Source organism: Parasteatoda tepidariorum, chromosome 11 (assembly GCF_982258835.1).
Source record: "Parasteatoda tepidariorum strain Cologne lab strain chromosome 11, Ptep-v5.0, whole genome shotgun sequence".
Classification (NCBI taxonomy): domain Eukaryota; kingdom Metazoa; phylum Arthropoda; class Arachnida; order Araneae; family Theridiidae; genus Parasteatoda; species Parasteatoda tepidariorum.
Window position 1 is genome coordinate 41,351,312 of NC_141765.1, and position 22,921 is coordinate 41,374,232.

General features: G+C 27.4%; 2 protein-coding genes across 6 annotated transcripts in view; one reads left to right on the forward strand and one right to left on the reverse strand.

Moving 5' to 3' along the window:
- LOC107453283 (uncharacterized) overlaps nt 1-3,017 on the forward strand; it is an 81,000-nt gene extending 77,983 nt beyond the window's left edge. For all 5 annotated transcript variants that reach the window (XM_016070068.4, XM_016070058.4, XM_016070042.4 and 2 more), the window contains 2 exons: nt 63-246; nt 1,078-3,017. In XM_016070068.4, coding sequence (XP_015925554.1) covers nt 63-222 — 160 coding nt within the window. In that variant the 3' untranslated portion in view covers nt 223-246; nt 1,078-3,017. The remainder of the gene's footprint in view (nt 1-62; nt 247-1,077) is intronic.
- A 5,784-nt stretch (nt 3,018-8,801) lies between these two features.
- LOC107453301 (CWF19-like protein 1) overlaps nt 8,802-22,921 on the reverse strand; it is a 45,975-nt gene continuing 31,855 nt past the window's right edge. Inside the window, exons 8-14 of the mRNA XM_016070081.3 lie at nt 22,665-22,784; nt 19,377-19,464; nt 17,459-17,535; nt 15,097-15,306; nt 14,685-14,798; nt 10,989-11,098; nt 8,802-8,987 (exon numbers count right to left, since the gene is read on the reverse strand). Of these exons, the coding sequence (XP_015925567.1) occupies nt 8,849-8,987; nt 10,989-11,098; nt 14,685-14,798; nt 15,097-15,306; nt 17,459-17,535; nt 19,377-19,464; nt 22,665-22,784 (858 nt within the window). The 3' untranslated portion in view covers nt 8,802-8,848. The remainder of the gene's footprint in view (nt 8,988-10,988; nt 11,099-14,684; nt 14,799-15,096; nt 15,307-17,458; nt 17,536-19,376; nt 19,465-22,664; nt 22,785-22,921) is intronic.

A 22,921-nucleotide genomic window follows, 5' to 3' on the forward strand; every position in this document is an offset into this window, starting at 1 on the left:
TAAATACCACTGATATTATTTCACATTAATGTATGAATGTAACTTGTGTATATCTATTTCAGATTATTAGGTTTCAATGTTCTAAATGGTTACCAGAGAGCAAAGTTCTCGGCTGTTAAAATATTGAATCATAATATGAACAATGGTCAATCAGAAGATCTGTTAGCAGTTCCACATTTTAATCAAGCCTCTGCTACATGTCACTTACCACCTAATACATGAGAGCATATATAATCATTTTTAAATGTAAGTAATTGTCTAATTCTTATTTAAATTTTTTACCCCTTTTCATATCTGTGTGTTTGAAATTAAAATAATACCATCAGGTGAATATTGGGTAGTTGGGAAAGGATATATCAAAATGATTTTAAACAAATGACATGCCTGCATATTCTATGAGGATTTTTATATGCTTCAGCTTTCAGAAGTTCAGCTTTTTTTTACACATAAAATGTTTATTTTTTATAAAAATTGAAATTAAAAAAAAGTTTTTATATAAGCTTTCAAAAATTTCGATTATTTGAGCTTCTTTGTGTTGTACTGTAATATAAAACAAAAGTTAGTCTGTTTAAGGTAAGGAATCCATGTTAGAAAAACTTTTTGTTGATGAAAATAAATTAATATTTATTACAAATACACTGAATGTTCCATAAGAGTCTAATATATATTTTTAGAATGCTTGTTAAAAATAAAGCCAAAATACTGCTTGTTATGGATTGCAAATTAATATTTTAGTTAAAAAGAAATAGAACATTTTCAATTTCCGACCATTCACCATTAATGTCAATAATGAATAAAAAGAGCTAAAAATGATCTGAAATCAGTTTATTATAGAATGGAGCTTAAAGGCAGTTCCTAATGAAAGTTGGATAAAAACAATTACTCAAGACAGCTGATCTAGTTTGTGATAATTTTAATCCCTTCTTTGCTTTTCCCACCCTTATGGTCAGATCTTTCTTTTTTTCCCCATCTTTTTTGTCTTTTAAATTAATCTTAATGAATTCTTAACATGACAATTTGTCTTTTGATAATTTTAAATTGAGCGTTTGGTGCATTTTATTATTATTTTTTTTTTAGGTTTATGTGATAGTTGGGTTTTCAAGTATGGTGTAAAGAGGCAAAATAATGAAACAGCACTTATTTTTCTCTGATTAAAATAGCCTGCTAAAAGCCTTTGGAACACTGACTATATAACATACTTTAAACATCTTAAGGCAATATATACTCAGTATTGTGTTCAAAAACAAAATATATGTTGTTTTTTATTGCTTTTTCTCTGTATAAGTTGAAATGATTGTTATTTATTAATACATGCCTTTTTATTATATAATGTATATTTATTTTCACATCTTGCAATATTCTAAATAAAAAAAAAATTTCATTGTTTTATTCACATTTTTGAAGTCTTTCAATGTTGGAAGTAGTTAGGGCACAAAATAGATTAGCCTTTTTATAATGAAGCCTGTACATATTTTCATTAAATTAATCAGATTTACTTGTATTAACATTTGATCTGTAACTGGTATTGTATTTTAACATCCCAAATTGTAAATTTGTGATAGGCAGGTAATATATTTTCATTATTCACTCTGATAAATTATTTTCTCTTAAGAAAAGATCTTTACTCAGTAGACTATTATATTCATCAGAATATTTTTTCAGTATCCAACTGTACTGTAGATTTATTTAAGTGTATGTATATTAATATATTGGTTAAGTTGTCTTATGATATTTGACAAACGTATTTATTACTCATATTCAAATAAATATATTTATTTTTTGTGTTCCTTACGTGAGTTACTCTGTAGGCATTTGTCCAAGCTCTTGAAAAATGCAATTTTAAAGTCTCATTAAAAAGACTGTGCAAAAGCCTTTATTTGTGACTACTTTTTATTCAAGCCTTTAATGTAAAATTTGTAATAAGGATTTCCTTCAAATTTTGCATTCCTGGTTAAATTTTGTTGTTTTCTAGTAAATTTTCTGATTTCCACAACACTTAACAAATAGCAAAAAAAAATTGCATTTAACTCCCTGTTATTAAAATATATCACCTTATTGCTAGGATTTTTATTTTCATATTCTTCTAAAAAATAAAAATATTGATTCTATCACAAACTGATGAGGGTTCAGTTAAACTACAAGTTAAAATATTTTAGGTGAATTATTGGTGGTAGACCCTCAGTGCGATAGAAATTAAAACAGTTCCATTTTTATAAAGTTTGTAAACTTTTAGAAACTGCTCAGTTTTTGTGTACTTTTGTAAGGCTTTCAAAAGGAATAATTTTTTTGCCTTATTTTTGAGGTCTTTATTTATTAATGCTAATGTGTGGAACTCACCTATACTGATTGCATAAAAATGACTACCAGGTACATTATACGTTTAATACTTGTGAAGTTCTTTAATATGACAGAGTACTGAGTCACTAATTGTTGGTACAGTTGTATGTAACTCATTTTTGTTACAAATTGTTGACTAATAGAACCTTTAATACTAATTCTAGCAATGAAACTTTCTTCGGTGTAATATGTGGTGTATCTGAGGGAAAACATTTTTATTTGGCTAATCTGTAATATTTTTTAACTGAAGAATATTCTGATTTGTTGTATGTATATGGTTTTAATAGTTTTTTAAAAAATACAACCTTTGTGAAACCTATTTTAAGAACAATTGCATATTAACTATAATCTTTGCAATGAAGCAAACTCTTAAGTTTTATTGCTTTTGTTTGAAAATTATATGTTAGTCAGCAGTTTTTATGTGGATGTTATTTCTATTTTGAAAGTCCTTTCAATGTATCACCTTTCTACAAGCATCTAAACAAAGCAGGGTTTTATCATCATAATAAAATTCCCTGGTAAATGTGCCATTGGTTGCAAATTTCAATTTGAAGGCATTAAACCACCTTTATTTAACCAAAATAAATAAATTAATTCAAGGTTAACAAGAAATAACCATCCTAACCTTAGAAGGGAGGCATTGAGGTTCAATCAAAATGTGATTGACAAATTCATCAAAATAGCACAAATGTGAAAAAAAAAGCCAGGGAGAGCTTTAATCAAACATAGATGATTGCAAAAAAAATGAATGAAAAATGTGTATTTCAAATTTAAATTTTCTTAGAAATGTTTTGTATTTGTTGAGCATTTAAGAAATTTTTCAATTTCTTCATTTTACTTCTTATTTCTTCATTCATTGGCAATAATTTTTAACATAAGATTTTCACCAAAGAGCAATTTCTATATGTTGTTATTTTTAGACGTAATGTAAATGTGAGTAAATATGCCTAGATCCTTTAGGCAAGAAACACATAGCATTTAAAATTCATGTGTCAAGATAACAAAAGATTTTTCACCTTGTTTTCTACAAACTTGTTATATTGCCCAGTGATATCTGTTTCAGTATTTAGTTTTTATTGCATAACATAAATAAGCACTAATACTACTAGAAAGATATATGCATCTATCACTTCTGCAAAAATAATGCAATGAGCAAGACTAGTAATTATAAGTTTAAATTTATTATGTAAATTTAAACTTATAATTACTTTACTCATTGCATTAATAGAGTAGATAAAAAAAAGTATTCTTTGCTTTTCAATGAATTGTTCCCACAAAATGTTTCTTAATATTATTCTTAAGACATGTGAGATTGCAATGTTTCCCTAACTCTAACCACTGCTAATTATTTTTTGTTGAATCAATAAAAATGGATTCTAATTACAGATTTTCACTTAAGTTCAATCAACATCAATCATCTCATTTTGATCAAATTAAAATAGTTAATTTTTTCCCTCGGGAAAAAAATAAATTTAGGTTTAAAATTATTAAATTATGTTAAAACAAATAATTACATAAGCAATAATAGTTATAATTTTGCCATGAAATGGATTTCAACTATCACAATAAATAAGGAGTGAAGGTAAAAGTAGTAGAGAGCCTTTCATGACATTTTCCTGCAGCAAACCTTGTATGTCTCGTTGGCACTTGTCAGTTTTTCTTCCATATAATCTCTAAGAGAACTCTAGTAATTGTTTTCTTAAAAAATTAAGATTAAAATAGTCTGTGTAGTCACATATTAAATGATATTCCCCAAGAAAAGGAGCAAGTGTAAACTAGAAATACCAAAATAGACAAAACATGACCTCTAGGAGAATTCACTCCGTTTCCTTTTTGGTTGCAACATAAATGAATGAGTGATTAAAAAAAACTTATTCCACTAAAGTTTGTTTCTGGAAAATAAAAATAAAAACGTGTTTTTCTATGAAACTTAAATTTTGAAAAAAATATTTTTATTAGTCAGTTGATTGTTTGACAAAGTACATCTAATTGTAACTATAAGTACAAAAATCCTTTATGTATTAAATAACTAAATATTAATATTTAAAAGTATATTAATGTTATATTTATTTGACTAAATTCAAATGTGGCTAAACATAACCATAAAAGACATATAAAAATCTTTTATTTTATGATGAAATAATTTATAAAATTTTTTGCCTTCTAATTTTGGATCACTGGTTTCTTCATTTGAAGTAAAGCATATTAGTTTGAATTTCTGTACATAAAAATTCTTCACCTTTGCATACAGCTACAAAAACTATAACAATAGAATGCAGTAAATTTGAGGGTGAATTATTGACTCACCAATTAATAAGAACTCTAAATTAAAAGCTTTTAATTATGCAATTAGACACCAAATTTGTGTAGCGTGATTTTTTCAAATTACAGGTTAAATTCAGATATAATTTATGACATGTTCTTAATTATATACCTAAAGGTAAGCTGTAGGTAATACATGCTATATTACAACATTTATTATTTCTTTGTATTTAAGTAAAGTTATAAATGCTTTAATTTTGAGGCAAATTTAATTATATTTTGGATGAATGGCTAAAAAGTCCACATAATTCTTGATAGGCTTTTTAGATATTTACTTAGTTTATTGGAGCTATGTGTAAGCACGATTTTGTAGTTGAGAATAAATTCTATTATCTTCAAACCCATTTCTATTTTTCTAGTACAGACAAAATTTAGTTTTAAATAGTTTCTTAACATAAATTTAATTGACGTTGGCACAGCAAGTTATTGCTAGATTAATTTTTTGGCACTCTCACAAGTGGTCAAATTTCTAAAACTGCTTCTTTTGCTTCAAATAACATTTTAAACAAAATTCTGTGGAGATTAGATTTCGTGCTTGAACTTATAGAACCTTTAAAAAGATCAATAAAATACAATCAGTGTTCAATATTACACTAGTCGCCCAAAGGAAAACAAATAGTATAATGTGAAGTCTTTATCAGGGGTAAGATAAAAAAAAATATTAACTAAAGAACTATTGCATGAAGAAATAATAATAATCTTGGATGACTGACACAAATACTGCAAATCTTTAACTTAAACATAAACCTCAAAAGTGGTATTTTGAAGTAAAAAAAAAAGTTTTGATAAATTTGTTTATAAAGAAATGCACAAAAATTACCTTTTTTTTTATTGTATTAAATGTGTAAGATCCATGCAGATTTTCACAGGTCTATCTTTTAATTTTGTAAAATTATCAATATTCTCAATAAAACCATATTTGTTTTGGAAGTGCAGTTTTTTTCTTTTGGGAGAGGCATCAAAATTTTGGATGCTAATTGGGACTGAACTGATCAGTTTAAATGTTTTAATTGGTGTCAAAAATAACATTTGCATGTATGAAATTAATTGCTTGTTTTAAATAGTTCTTAAATTTAACTGCAATTTTTGTTTTCGTTTGGTTTAATTTTAAGTAGTATAGAAATCATTTATCACATTTTAATACCTGTACTTAGTGCTTATCAGAATTCAAAGTAGTTTAAAGATTAAAAAAATAGTATATGTGACTATTTTATTTTAAAGAATGGTTTGTTTCTATTGTAAAACAGTTAATGTGTTGTAAAGGAGTTTTTTCGATAAATGTTTATGTGAATATGAAAATGTAGAAAATCTTGTTTTTTATTTCTTTTAGAGACAAGAAGTCGCATTGTTCTTATTTATAATAATTTGGTTTTGTGCATTTGTTCTGTCTAGTATTTTTAAAAGGGAGGGAATATACATTATTTTTTTTAAGTAGATTTAGCAGAATTCATTTTAAAAAAATGAATAGAAGCAATTCATTTTTTAATTTATAATATATCAGTTAAATTGAATATTTTGAAAAGAAATTACTTGTTGAAATTAGTGCTTTAAAATAGAAATATTTTGTTGTATAGCTAATTTTCATACAGCTTATGTCTGTCAATTTGTCTATGTTATATGTTATAAAAAAAATATAGAAATTTATTGAGGTGATTTGGGAATTACAAATATTGTTTTAGAATATGAATGTTGTGTATTATATTTGTTTCTTCCATTAATAATCTGCTTCAAAATTTTCCAAGTCTAAGAATAAACAATATTATTTATTAAAAAAAAGTTTGTTTACTCTTAGTTATGAAGTTCATTTCAAATATTTAATAGACTTTTTGTAACATTATGAAAAGACTGCTAGAAAATAAAACACTGACATGTTTAATGTAGAAATACAAAATTTTTATGAGATTGTTAATAAATTCTCAAAAATAAGTTAATTTTTGGTGGAAAATATTTTGCTAATTTTTTTAAAAATGACAGTTTTATCATAAAAACTTACTTGGGCTGATATCCTTAAATTTTATTTAATAGGGAAAGCTGCCATTTTTAGCATCTCTGACCCAAGACCATCATGTAACAATAAGTTCTCAAAATTAACCTACTCTTAGTAATATATCAACCTGGTACTGACAAAGAAAAGGCATCAAGTTTGACATGAAATCTTGATGTCAAACAAAATTTTTATGCATAGTTTCAAGATTCTGGTGAGACATTACTTCCGTAAAATCAAATTATTTTCACTGTAACATTTATGTCTTTGTTCCAACTAGAAGGTTAAAAAAAATCAATCCTAAATTGTTTTATACGTAGGAGGAAAGAACCCATTATCCAGAACGATCGGGACCATCACTATTCCGCGGATAACTGATTTTTTTGGTTTTCTGAATCACCATTTTTTAATTGTTTATGAAACCCAACTAAAAAAGTTATTTCAGGGTTCCTACGGTTCTTTAAAACTGCTAAATTTTTATTTTGAAAAATAAGGACTCTTAAAAGTAATTTTGGAGCAAGGTTTTTTAAAAGTGCTTAATTTTTCAGCATCACTATAGTTCATAGGAACAATTTTTCAGTCTTACAAAAATATTTAAAACAAAAATTTCTCCTGTGACCAAGCATTGATTGTAGTGCATTTTAGAGAGACTAGAAGGAATGTGTGTGAGGAAGCTACATGCAAGGGAAAGAAATCATGTCCTGTCATTAATATAAATGGTTCTTTTATTAATATATTCTTCCTTTTGCCTAGAATGAGGAGAATGAAGCATTCTAAAAGAAACGAATCTAATGTGAACAAGGGGATACTGCGTATGGAAGAGATAGTGCTTTTTTCGGGGGAGTATTTTAAGGAATACTTTAAGAGATTTCTAACAATCAAAGACAAAATTATTTGTTTTAACTCTCCTGGACTAAGCAATCAACAGACTCCCCCTGCTTAAGGGCCAGATGATAAGAAAACAGGTGTTCAATGAGTCACCCTTTCTCACTGTGCCATGATTGAAAAGAAATGATTGATGATATTTAGTACTTCTGCCAGTGTAGGGAGCTGATGATTATTTCTAAAATGGTGGTAATGTAAACATCTTTTGAAAAAGAAAGAAAAATCCTAAAATCTTACAAGGAAAAAAAAATTTTTTTTTTTATATGGCAGAAAAATTTATGGAATATCATTCTGATTTTCGGATTAGAAGTTCTGTACTGTTTAACAAAAATTTATGCTACTATGCACTCTGCCATTTTAAATGGTGAATTTTTGTAAGAGTTTTTCCTTTTATATACCATACTGTCAATTTGCAATAACTCTGATCTGCTGAGACAAAAGCAAAATTTTTAACAGAAGTGCGACTTTGCTAGTTTCTACACCTAGAAAATTAATCATTTAAGCAATTCTTTTTAATCATGCTGTTCACTAATCACTTTCAATTTGACATTATACAGGCTTCGTAGTTGCCCAAAGAAAATAATGAATATACTGCTTAGCACTTTTATGCTAAAGTAATTTAGTGGATGATCCCTCAATTCTCCATTTAAAAAATTTTTATGATTGTTGTTTGGAATTAATAATTTTTCAAATCATATGAAAGGAATGAATCAATAATTAAAAAACTAAAATTTCCCCCTACAAGATTTTACAGTGCTTTTGCAGAAAATAAAAAGATAATGATCCCTGAATTCATAACCACTTGATAATGTATTATTGTTAATTTAGTTTCTTTTTCATACAATCCCTACTTAAAGTTTGAAACAATGAATTCTGTGAATAGGACTATGTGCCTGAACTATGTACATAATTAATCTATGGCCCTTAGGTTTTGAATATTCAAATATGGACGATTTTTAACACCATTGATTAAAATAAAAATGTTAGATCATAAATCAAAATCTTTTGATTGTTCAAATAGATTATTTTAAAGTCTATTTGTAGATAACTGTAAGTTCTAAAAATACTAAATCAGGACATCACAAATTTTATCCGAAATATCAGAACAGCTATGAACATTGTATTAAACATATTAGTGACTTTAGTATCCAACTTATGAAATTAATTTTCGGACATATAGTGCGCATTTGCATAAATGTCAAAAATTTGCTTAGATCACTTTTTGTTTTATTCTGTGAAAATGGCTCAGTTGCCATAAGAGAGCTACTTGTACTAAAAATAAAATGAGTTTATTTACAAGTGAAAATACTTAATATATTTTTATAGACTAAAGTCATATGCCTTGAATTTTTTTCTGAATTGTTCTGCTAGATTTCTTTCTTCTTCTTCAGTTAAAGCGCATGATTTCCAATCAATTCGGTCTGGTAAATCAAGTATAGGTTTGCTAGCTAGAACCATTCTGTAAAAAAAAAAAAATTTTAAATCAAAAATATTTTTAAACTACATTAAAACATACAAGGTCAGTTTTGCATGAAGTTATCTTTGGATAAATGAATTTTATAACTGTGAGCAACGATTGCTCAATTTGATTAAAAAGTTTTCGAGATATTGCAAAATAAACAAGTCATAGCTAATTTGTGAAAAAATTCCTATGATAACAATTCTGAAAAATTGTATGCAGCAATATAATGCAAAAAAAAGAGAGTAATATATGAAAACAAAAAACACCAATAAAATCAAGTTGCTCAATTCCAATATAAAATCATTAGTCTTCCTACATATAATTGCATTATGCAATATTATGATAAATCTTACCATATATTAATACACCAACAAATCAAAACTCTTGGTTTAAATATTACCCAACTTTTTTAAAAAATTTTAGCAAAATACTTAATTATTAACTCTATTGACAAAGCTTGGAGAAAAATTACTTTTAGCTCAAAATTCTCATTAAGTAATAATTGCATCGTAAAATTATTCAAATATTTCAGTAAATACACATTTATAAAGTTTCAGTAATGTGATAGAAAAGTAACAATCACACACACTAAAATCTTTAAGAAAGTGAAAAGGTCCTAAATTTAAATTTTTAAAAGTCCAAATTTCAATTATTATATAATTTGGTATCCATTAACTTGAAATTATTCTCATGTTTTCTATATTTCCCCCTCAGAAAATCAATGACTGCACTAAACCTCTTAGGAAAGCAGTTTTATTTTCCTTCTTAAAGGGGTGTGAGTGTAATCAATTCCATTTTACTATTGCATGTATGAGTAATAGTTTATTAAAATTATGATAGATAAATTTTCTTTGTTTTTAAGTATTTCAGAGTTTTAAACAAATATATCTTATGTACAAATATTAGGTTGAGTTCAGAGCAAGTTTTGGGTATGTGCAATTGACAAGACTTCACTGTCCTAGAGTCATGCATAAAGAAAGAAAAATGATCTAAACATTTAAAATAAAACTATAGATCTGTCTAGTGTAAATACATTCTTTCTTTTTTTTAAAAAAAAAATTGTTCAAGAGCCCTTCTACATCAGGATTTTTTTTTTAAAAAACTGACATTAAAATAAGGGAAAATCTGGATTAAAATAAGGGAAACAAAATGGTATTACACTACAACATTTTTATTGTTTGTGCTGGGCTATCAATGCTAAAAGAATAAAATAAGGTTTTAAAGCTTAAGTCTTGTTTATTTAATGAAATTATTTATTTGGAACACTGTTTTTGAATGACTTTTTTAAATTTGATCGACTGAGTAATATAGTTGTATTATGATGACACATACTGAGTGTTCAGAATTTAAAAGAAACAATACAGAAATTGAATAATCAGGAATTAACAATTCATTTCTAAATACAAACATTGGTAGCAATAAACTTAATGACACAACACCCCAAGGCCTACTCTGCACATCCTAGTTTTCTTAAGCTTGGGCTCTGTAGTGCAGTGGCAGATGTTCCTGTTGTCTGGTCAGTCAAACGTGGAACCTCCAGTGTTTAGTCCCCAAGCATGCTAGTTATTTATTTTATCCACCCACTGACAGTTACCACTCAACCACTGGGCTTAATGTAATTTCTAGTATTTTATATGCATTTATGTATTATTTTATCTTATTACTTAGACATGTGATCCAATTAAAATAATAAAATAGTTTTGGAATGCAAATATATCAGCATATTTTAAGATATTGATGATTTTGCACTTTAATATTTTCAAACGTAAATCTGATTTTATTCTTAGGAAATACTATCCCTTCAAAATTCAATAAAATTACATGTCCGTTTAAATTATTTTGAGAAAAAAATTGCCATTTTTTATGTAAAAATACTAAAACGTGTGTGTTTAAAAAGATATCATCTGTCAATGAACTAACTCATAAAAAGAATTGTGTTACAATATTAAAATGCATAAAATGATTATACAAGCAAATATTAAAAAAGAGAAAGCTTACCTTCCAAATTGTATTGGAATGTGCTTGTTGATGACACACAAAAGTTTTGTAGATATTTTTTTATTCCTCACTATCTCAAAATAAATGTAAGGCTTATTTTCTGGAACAATCTGAAATCAAAGAAAGTCAAATCAAATTATTATTCAGCAATCTTATGCATGATATTTTATCCTTTTACAACATTTGATTATTACAGTATTTGGGAAAAGGTAAATTTAATTTTTTTTTAAAAAGTCTCACTTATTCTCAGTCCCTATATCCTTATCTTTTCATAAAATGTATTATGCTAATTATTTGAGAAAACTAAGAAAAGCAGATCTTTTAGTTATTGCAGTTTTTGTAAAATAATGTGTACTTAAAAAATGTACTGAACTTTCAAAGAAAATTTTTTTAAAAATTCTAAATAAAATGTCCTAATATTCTTAGTCTTATTACACAAAGCTATAAAATTGTTCAGAAAAACTTTAACACTATAAAAGTTAACAAAAAAAAAATAATTATTGAATGTATGAAGCTTGAATTGTGTATTTTTAAATCATCACTATGTTGAATACTTTTATTTTGCATGTTCTTAATCAATACAGCCAGGAGTGTATTGGAGTTATTAGACAATGCCAAGCATTATGTAGGGTACCATTTTAAAGAGCGATATCATGAAAAGTAAATATTTATCTAAAATAATTGAAAGTTCTGCCATGCAAACATGTTTAATAAATTCTTTAAATGTCTACAAATCAGTAGAACTACATTAGAACACATTTTCACAATAAATATGTATATTTTTGACTGCTACTTTCGGGTTTGAGATCTTGTTAGTAGGGAGACCATTCTGCAGTTGTGAGGAAATTCCAGAAATATTCCTTGAACAACTCCTGTGTCCTTTATGCTTAGTGAGCTGGAGTTTTGTCCGATTTAAACACCCAATCTGCATTGCTGAAGTGCTTTTAGGACTACAGAAGTACCACAAACTCTAGGATGTGCCGCCAGTTCACTTCTTGATTGATTCTGACCAGTTGATCTACTAAAACAAGAGGTGTCTTGCCACTTCTCAATGATAACAAAAGTTACTGAGAGTATCAATGGATCAAGTTCTGTCATTTCGGTGTTTGTGCACCAGCTCTATTGTGAATACTTCCGTGTCTATGAAGAGGATACACTTTCATAACTGACCTGCAGCCTGGTATTTAAATTGAAGCCATCTTTGGAGTCACGCATGCTTGTTCTGTTGTTGTTGTTTCTAATGCTAATAACCAATATCAGTGAGCCTGCAAGGTGAAACCAAGCGAATTTATGGCAGTGAGTAGGTTTCTTGTTTTTTAGTGGTCCCATATATGGCCAAGAATATGACTTGAGCACACATACCTCACAGCCCGTTCATAGGGCAGACCCATTGATTCATTCATCCACAGATCGTAATTTTGACCTCAACCAGTACCCCTTAACAAATCAATACCAGTAGGTATTGATTTGTTAAGGGAACATGATGACTTTGTGACCTGACAAATTTAATGTGCACCAATCACTATTTACACGGAAAGTCTTTGGCTGGCAGAAATCGAACTCTCTTGGACATGGGTCCAACACCGTACTAACCAGGCTATCCCGGCTCATGCTTGTTCTTCTTTAATGAACTTAAGTTTTTGATGTCTGTGCTTGAGATTTTAGCCTCTCTTTTGCTATTTACTACTCTGATTTACGATTGATTCACATAAGATTTGTATTATGAAGACTTGAACTTATTCTACTTGCTTATTGACAATCGTACTATTCCTAGATGCGATATCAGTGCATTTTCTTCCTCATCACCCTTATGTACAAGCTCTTTAAAGCTGTTGACACCCATGGAAACAGTTTATTGAGGTACATTTAGCAAACTAACGATTTTGTACTGTCTTTCCCTCTAAAGAAACAGTTCCAAAACAGCTGAACATTTACTTGATGTCCAAAAGAAACAGAATAAGTAAACAATACCAAACCAATGAAACAAACATTAGTACAAAAACGTGTATAGAATATGCTAAGGTAAAAATTATTCGACTAAATTAAAATAAAATATTAATAAAAAATTATAGCCAAAAGAGAATTTGTTTAAGAATGTGTTAAAGTTCAACCACAATATTTACTGTCACCCTCAGGGTTGGAGAAAAACTGTTTTTTATTTGAGAGCCATTATACTTTTTATACACATTCTTAATTTTTTTAAATCTGATAGAACCTTATTTTAAATCATATTTAATTTAAGAATGTAAAAAGAAATTATTTATTCAGAGCTTTGAATAATGTTACAAGCTTTGGAGATTCAGTAATATCCAAACTATTCTGTATTTTATGTGTACAAAACCAAATGTTGGGAATATTCTTTCTAATCCTACAGCTGTATGCAACTCTTTTGTAATAACATTTTCATCAATATCATTTGATAGGCATAGCTACCAAAATAATGGGGTAAAGTCAGTATACTTTAGTTTTACTAATTCTTCAGAAGTTTAATTCTTTTCAATGTTTGTAGCTTTAGCAGTAAATATTGCTGTTATTTCTTTTCTGTTCAGCAATCCTATCAACCGCAACAAACATAGAGGGAAAGAATTATGCTAGCTTCACTTGGAAATTTATAATTTTGGACAACAATTCAGAGTGTAGCCCAGCAGCATAGTAGTCCATTCCATTGTTCTTATAGTGTTTAAGAGTCTTTTCTAAAGCATGGGTCCACAGTAAAATGGTTTTTTGTTGTTGCATCATTAGATTTAAAAATATTATATAAATATAGAACAGTATAATTTAGTTATAGTTTTTATAATCGAAAATTATAGTTTATATAAGAAAAGTTTTAAAAAAATAGCAAACATTTTAGGATTTGTAAAATTTTTATTGTCTATAGGTAAAAGTAGAAAATAACTACTTGTTAGACTAGACACTGTTATACTACAAAAAATAAAATTGTTTTTCTAACTTAAACGTTAAAAAAAATATTTGAAACATATGTTTGTTTTATTTGATGTTTCAAACAAGTTTAAAACAAAGTGTTTTAAATGTTGCAACCCTGCAACCTGTAAAAAAAATTGAGTAGCACCCCTTTTTGCAACCAATGTTCTGCTTTAGATAAACAAAAGAACAGAGAAAAGATCATCCAGTTCATCAAAAGAAAGTATTTCATATTGAACTATCATAAACCTTATTCCCAGATATTAACTGAAGAAGAAATAGGTCCTATAACATAATTTTTTTTCTTCATTTCTAAAAGACTCCATCCTGTTTATCGAGGATCAAAATTCGCTTTATCACATTTTGTCAATATAATAATTAAAATTGAAAAAAAGACCACTTTAAGAGCAAACAATTATTAAAGGTTCTCAGTTTTGAAACAAATTTTTATATTATCAATTTTAAACATTTGTTCTTAGCATTTTTCCATCCTCGTGATTTTTATGTTTTCATAATTTATTCGAAATGTTTTGGATGCCCTCGATTCTGAACTATTGTCTGTGGGTCCTACTCTTTAAAAAGCTGAAAAATGAACTGTTAACACAGGACATAATTTTTTTAGTTTAACTTAATTTTGCCTGCTAGTTCAGAATAAATCTGTATCATCTGACACTATGTTAGTTCTGCTACCGCGTACAAAAATATACTTGTACAAAAAGAATTTAGTTAAATGTTCAATGAAAATAAGTGTCTGTATAGGGCTACAAAACTCACCTGTTTAATCAAAGAAAATTCAGGCAATTCATCAAATTCAACTCCATGAGCAGCACCTAATTCTAGAATTGTATTTTTAACCTTTGAAGTTACGCTATCTGGAACAGGAACCACCTGCAGAAACATTTTTAGTAGTAGAACATGAATTATATAAAACAAAATTGAATTATGTTTGTAAAAGAATTTTTAAACATATTTAGGCTAATATAAATAATTAGCTGCAAAAAAAAATCGTAGCTAATAGTTCATAATAAACGAAGTTCACAAAGATTTTAAGTAAAAGTGAATGGTAAAAATGTAAGCTTTAAAAATTCATATGTGTCTAATTTTAATTGATTAAAATTTTAAACTTCAATTTCTCTTAACAATAAATACGTTGAATAATTAATTCAGTGAAAATTACTTTTATTACCTGAATTTGAAGATGAGCTGAACTTAAATTTCTTTCAAAAAATATTACATCTTTTCCATTATCATAGAAATATTTGGAAAGTACTTTTTTAAATCTGTAAATTTCATCGTAAGCTGGTTCTGATACATTCACAACAGCATCTTTGTGTTCAATTGGTAAAATAAGCAAATGATCTTCAACAAGGCCTCCTTTAGGTAATGCTAAATAACTCTAATGAAAATATTAAATCAATTCAAAAATTATAATCAAATTTAAATGCAAAAAGCAATTTAAATAAGAGTACTTATTTTTTGTGCAATATTAAATACAAATTGAGTATAAATAGGAATAGTTCAAGCACAATTAACACTCTTTGGAAAATGCAGCAATTTCACATTTACATTCCAAAAACGTATGCTATTTTTACAATACAATTTTTTTCTTTTACTGGTTTTGCACTATTGGTAATATAACTGTATTTACAAATTATAGCATTCCCATTCAGTACCCATATTTAAATTTAAGGTTTTCAATTTTTTAATTTCTTAGAACCTTGAAAAATTTAGATTAAAAAGTAAGAATTTTAAAATCAACATATTAGTTATCAACTCCAAAGATACTGCAAAGAACAGCAAAGATACTGCAGTTCAGATAATCAAATGAAAAGTTTAAAAAAACAAGAGGTATTGATATTTGAATTTTAAATAAAAGTGAAATTTATTCTTAGAGCTTCATTTTGTGATTAAAAAAAACTGTATGAAAATATTTTGCATTTACTCTACATATCGATCAAAAATTTTTAGAAGATATGTTACTTGAATTTCTAAAAAATATATTTTAATAATCTCTTGTAATCATATGCTAACTTTTAATCTTTCTGAAGATGATTCGGAATAAGTGCACAATTGAATTACAATTTTAGGCCTAACTATTTTTTTTATATATATATTTTGCCATACCATAAATGCAAGGTTATATGATTATCATGAATTTATATATATAGTGGAACCTGTCTAAATTGACCACCCTCGGGACCAAGTCAAATGGTCACTATATAGAGGTGGTTACTTTACGAAGACTCTTTAAAAAGGACTCTTGAAATAAAACTAGTAGAAACTGGTCACCTTACTCAGGCGTTCACTTAACCCAGGTGGTCACTTTTACAGGTTCCACTGTATTTATTTTATTCATATATTGTGGTGGCGAAAACTGTTTTAAATTAAATAAAAACTGCAAATTTCTGCTCTATATTAAATATAAAAATAAAATCTTCCAGAAAATCTGTGAATCAGCAGCTATGCTATATGAATTTTTTTTTAAATATAATTCTTCAGTCTAATTTAGTAAACGTTAAAACTGCTTCAACAATTTTATTAGCAAAAATGCAAATAAAAAACTAGCCAATTATAGAAAATTGTAAACTTGAGATTATAATTTAGTACTATTACATAAAATAAATCATAAAAACTCTTAAATAAAGATTTATATCCTGTTACACTAAACAAGCACGCCCTGTAATTTTTAAGAAATTTGAACAAGCTATCAATATCAAATGCCCTTCCATTACCCACTCTTGCAAACAGGCTTTTTTATTTTAATCCTAACTACATCAAGTTGAAAATGCATTGAGGAAAAATAAAGAAATGGGGGAGAAAGAGGATTTTTGCTTTCTTAGAATTATTCAACAGAATGATTAAAAACTGGTTTAGCACGAGGCTATATAATTTTGCTCTCTTTTTCAAGGAAGCAAAAATGGCTTGTTTCATTTCAATTAACTGACACAACCAAGAAATCATAGATTTTAGAGATGAGTGTTCAGACATTATTTTTGTTAATGTCTCTTATTGTTTTATGGATAATTTTGAAGCTTTAATTTTTGCAACTTTATAATTATTGGGATTCATACAATGCAAACAGTTACACAAACTATTGAATATTTTTGTGAATGTTATTTATACTTTCTACATTTTTAATTTCTACTATTATATCAGTATTCAATTTCGTCTCAATGGAACATTTTTCATTTAAAAATATGCTACAGCAAAACCACTTAAATTTTTACTGAAAATGGTCATTTCCTTTACCTTTCATGAAAAAGTTTGTGATTTATAGTTCATTTTTTATTGGTATGATATGAAAAATAAACAATATAGAAAGATACAAAACTTTATCATTAACCATAAGGTACCAATGGAAGAGGTAATAGAAAATATATGGAAGAACAGAAATACTAAAACAGTATATATTGGCAAAAAAACAATTTTCTTAAATAAATGTAATGCTATAAAGATTCTTTAAGCAAATTATAGAAACAATAAGTTATAAGGAATAAACACAAATATAAAGAAGACATAAAAAAAATTGCATAATATAGTATACTCACATAATCAGCAACACTAATTAATAGATGTTTTTCTACACTTGGATTTCCTAAGCAAAACCAGCAATTATCTTGAGTAACTGTAAATGTGAATAAAAAAATAGTTATATTAGAATTAATTTTTTAGCAAAGCATAAAGACAAATGAGATTTTTATCATATTTCAGACTTTTAAAACAAAGATAACCATTATTAAAAATAACATGCTAAATAGTATGGTTTAACAATGCTTGAATTTCAAGAAAATAATAAATAGGTTCCTTTGAAGAATGTGCCATCTTCAGTATAATGTCTGCAATTATGTTAGGATGTATGTATAAGCACCTATCCAATAAACAGTTTTGGTTTCTAACAAAACTAAAGTTTTGCTTAAATATTTAGTTTAATGAGTCATCTTAAACACAATAATTTGTTCTTAAAATAGTTACCCCTCCACAAGGCAATCAGTCTAAGAGTGATACAAACAATATATTGCACTCCCAAAGAAGAACACCAACACAACTCAAACTTAGGAGTGAGAATTTGCTTACAACAGGACGATGGGACTGAAACTTTGAAAGAAACTAACTCACCATTTAGTGAATTTATACAGTACCGAGTTATAACTACCTTCTGAGTAATTGATACAACTCAATTCATTTTCAATGGATTAAAATTCTAGTCAATTTGAAACAGAAAGTAAAGATGATTTAAGACAAAAAGTAGCTGAAATAGAGAACACATATTAAAAATAAAACACCTTTAAAAATTGACATTAGTTTCGAAAAAGTAAAAAATTATCAGAATTGATGTTAACTCAGTTGCAAAAGATCAGTAAAAAGTTGTGATTTGATTTTTGCTCCGGCATCTGATAGTTATTGATATCTTTTTGTTATGTACTGATATTAACCCTTTTATTGTTCTGGTGTAAACATGTTCTTAAAACTCAAATAGACTATTTTGCATTTTGTGAGAGAGAGACAGAACAATTAGAAAAACAGGGTAAATATAAAACTTTTAACTAATGCAAATGAATAATATTAATTGCAAGGTATACAGAGACATAATTTCCTGGCTTAATGTTTTAAAAGTCATAACTACCACATTTTAGAAGATAATGAAAGTTTTTAGATATGGTTATATTTTTGTCGACACAAAACTTTTTCAAGTAATATATATTAGAGCAGACCCTGAAAAATGGATATCTTAGATAAGGGACTTCTAATAGTAAAAAAGTAGTACTTTGACATTCTTAATTTATTGTAAAAAAAATATCTGTCTTTAGGTCACACATGGTCTGCAAAGTTTAAAAAAGGTCAAATTTCTAAAAAAGAAAAAATTTATTTAAATAAAAAAAATTAAATTTTTATTCTAATACCATTCAAGCGGCTCTTTTTAAAATACTTTTTCATATATAGAAAAAATATTTAATTTTTAGGTAACACATAAATTGTAAAGTTTTGTGATTTTAACCAAATTTTGGCTTTTTCCCCCTTTTGCAGTATTTTTTCTTTTAACGTTGTTTTACAGAAAAAGTTGATGTTTGGAATTACTGCTTTTTCAGACACTACAGATTCAAGTAAATAGAGCCCAAAAGTAATTGCTGCTTCAAGCCTTACAAAACCAAGTCAGTTCAAAACATTAAGAACAATGTCTAAAAACCTAAACTTTATGCTTGATATAAGATGCATAACACTATTCACATGAAGTAAGAGTTTTAGAAAGAACACATTTTTTATTATTGGTTATTATAAAAAGACTTATTAAATTAACCAATATGTTATTAATTTAATTAACCAAATAAGTGTAACAAGAATAAATAACAGTGAGTTAATAAATTAATATATTAATAAATTTACAATATTATTTTTTTTTCATAAATGCAATGATAGACATGCATTGTATGATTGAAAAATCATTAATAATAAGCTAAAATTAATTACCAGAAAATTTTTCTCTTTTCCTCGGCTTATTTTCTTCTCCCATATTGAAAGCTCGTTTCTGCTTCTTAGAATTGGTATCATAGAAAAACTTTATTGAAAAAAAAATTAAACAATAGCTTTCAATTTGGTAGGTAACTTAACTAAATATATAGCAAAAAAAATATAAACATTCCGAAAAACACATTTAATTACTTATTTTATTCACAAGAATTTGATAATCAGCTTATGAATAATTTCAGAATAAATAGGGTTCACAGCAGTCTGGCGACAGTTATCGCCAAATGTTCTACAAATATTGCTAAAATCAGGGACCAGGCAATAAAATTATCATTTTGAAATATGTTCAAAATTACAAAATAGTAATGAAAATATTTTTTCTTTGCATCGAATGCCTAGCATTTGAAATTAATTGTTGTACTTATTTCAATGTTCTATGCATAGGTTAGAATTTAGTTTTAAAATTTTTCAAACAGAATAATTGAAAGTGTCTAGTACAAAAATTTTTTAATTTATATGTTGATATTTCTAATTTGCATGCTGTATTGTGCTTTTTATTCATGTACATCATCAGTAGCTCGACAGTCCTCGGTGGACCCTGGCTTTCTCAAGAAGACTACACCAGTCCTTCTTTTTGCATGCCACGGCTTTCCAGTCTCTGACCTTGATTGTGGTAAAGTCCCTTTGGAGGCAATCCGCCCATCTCAGTCGGGGTTTGCCTCTCTTTCTAGCTCCAGTTGGCCTTGCCAAAAAGATTCTTTTAGTTGTTCTGTCATCATTCATTCTTACAATGTGTCCGGCCCATTTCATGCGCTGGATCTTATGGTACTTCAGAATGTCCGGTTCTCTGAATATCCTGTAGAGTTCAGAGTTAGTTCTCCTTCTCCACACTCCCTTGTCACACACACCACCAAAAATGGACCGGAGTATCTTCCTCTCGAAAGCAGCGATGGTCCTCTCATCAGCTTGGGACAAGGTCCAGGTTTCAGATGCGTAAGTGAGATTATTCATGTACAGACAGTGTAATTGTTCATCAATAAAACATTGTTTTTTACTCTTTAAGAATGGACTTGACTTTAATTCGAATTTTATATTTTTTAGGTAATTAATTTTAAATATAATATTTTATTAGGTGTATATAATATTTAGGTATATATAATTGTAATATCTTACATCTCTGTTTTCTTCATTTATTTATTTGGTCAAAGCATTTTAATCTTTTTGTTAAATCTGTTTACTAATATTATTTTAGCTTTTTTTAATTTTATTTTATTAAATACCAATTTTCATTCATTATGGGGCAATGGAAATTAGTTTTAGGGTGTAACAGATGGCAATTACTAATTTTTGATGTGTACTATAACATTAATTATGTAATTGTAAGATTTGATTTTTTTTCCTCAACTTTGTCTACCATGTTAAGTTTTTGGACCGCTAAATGAATATCTAGGTGGTCTTATTGGAACACTAAATTTTCATTACTGGTGTGATCCCACTATATAATCTTAAAAAGTTTATATAATTAGAATAGAACTTTTTGAATGCAAACATACTGGGTTCTGTGCAAAATATCAGTCAAAAAATATAGAACCAGAATATAATAAAATACAATAAAAAATATAGAAAAAGATTGAAAAAGATTCTGATATAAATTGGCTGAAGGTAAAGTAAAAGAAAAATTAAATGTAACTACCTTATGATTCATTTTTTTCTTTACTAACAGAAATAGTGTACAAATCCTTATCATTAAAATAAAACACTTCCTAGTATGTGCAAACTTCCCAAAAAGTCGAAATATTTAATAAACGACCAAGGAATGTTACAAAATGAAATTACAAGAAGATGCTACTTCAAAACTTATTGAAAATTATTAATTATTTTTCAACTGCAATAAATAAATAATGTGAGAATAAAAAATAGAGTTAACTAGACATTGCCAGTTATGTTACTTAAAGTCCATTACTAATTATGATATGTTACCACACAACCATGGGAAAACACATAGCCCTGATTTTTCAGGACTCTTTTTCTTAATGGCCATGGTAGGAATGTCATGTAATTTTAGACCCCATTAAAAAGACTTAAAGTGGTATTTTTGGAATTGGCATTCCCAGGTTCCCATTCCCCGACCGATTTTGCTCAAATTTTTTAAAATTACATTCTTTAAAATGATGTTGAAAATTGGAATACCTTACAATTCAACATTTTTTCTACTATTATTAAATAAAATAATAAAAAGTTATTTTCTACATGGAACTATCTTTAGATAAACGAAGTTTAAAATTGTGCGCAATTATTTCAGCTAAAAACTTAATTTTAGTGAAGATAAAATTTGCCAATTCATTTAAAAAGTTTTTGAGAAATGGTGAAATACACAAAAAATAAAATTAAAGCTTCAAATTTTGGACTGCTCTCCTGATCATACTATTGGGATCATATTTTCCAGATTCTATATTTAGAGGTTAGTAATCTGGATCTGTAAAAAAAAAAATATGTTTATTCAGAGAAAGTATGTTTTTATGCCTGATTTTGTAACTTAAAATATCATCTGCACCAATTAAAAAGCAAATTTGAGGTCGCCTCACCCCCTTGAAACATTGAGATTGAGCCCTAGAGCATGAAGATCCGATCATTAGAACAAGGATTAATCAGAATGGTCTTTTTTGTGCACTGCAGGACTACTTAAAACGGAGTTGTTGTCAGATTTTGTCAGGCTCAGAGCGAAACAATGTGTAAAATTCTTTAAACATCTTATTGTGAGACAATAATAAGCCAAAAAATTTAGAAATTTAAAATATGAAAGCAAATTAAGCATAATGTAGAGTAAATATAATCCAGTTTTAGCCAACACTTTAAATTTAGAAAGTCGAATGTCTATATCGTAAACAAGAAAAAGGTAAAAATAGTTGGATTGTCAATGCTGACTTAAAGCCCACCCTGCTTCAGATAGATAGGCACCAGCTTCTCTGGGAAGTAAAGGCTGGGAAGTATAAGATAATAGTGAATCCCTGTATTTCCATATAGTATAAATTGTATGAGAACTATTCTCAAACTTTATAAAACATATATTTTATTTCAGTTTTAAGTAATATTTGAAATGCAACATAATGTGATGAATAAGTATTAATTGTTGCTATTGCTGTAATAAGCATTATTTTGTTACTTTATTTTCCGAATATTTTCTAAAACATAACATATTGTTAACAAATGCTATAAAATATTGTAAACAAATATTCAAACAAAATTCTTACAAAACTAAAAAAAAACATTTAAGATATTAAAATAATATACCTCATTTATATGGTCTTCTGCAAGATCTTCATATGGACATTCAGTTACTGGTCCACTTATTTCAGCTAATTGCTTTGAATTCATTGAACAATAAGGTTTGATATTAAATGCATATATCCACTGAAATAACAAAATATTTTTGGAACACGAATAATACATACAGTTATCAGAATAAATTTATAAAAAAACACAATTATTTCATTTTTTTTCTAAATTTAATAAACACTTAAGTTTAATAAAACACTTTAATTTTACCA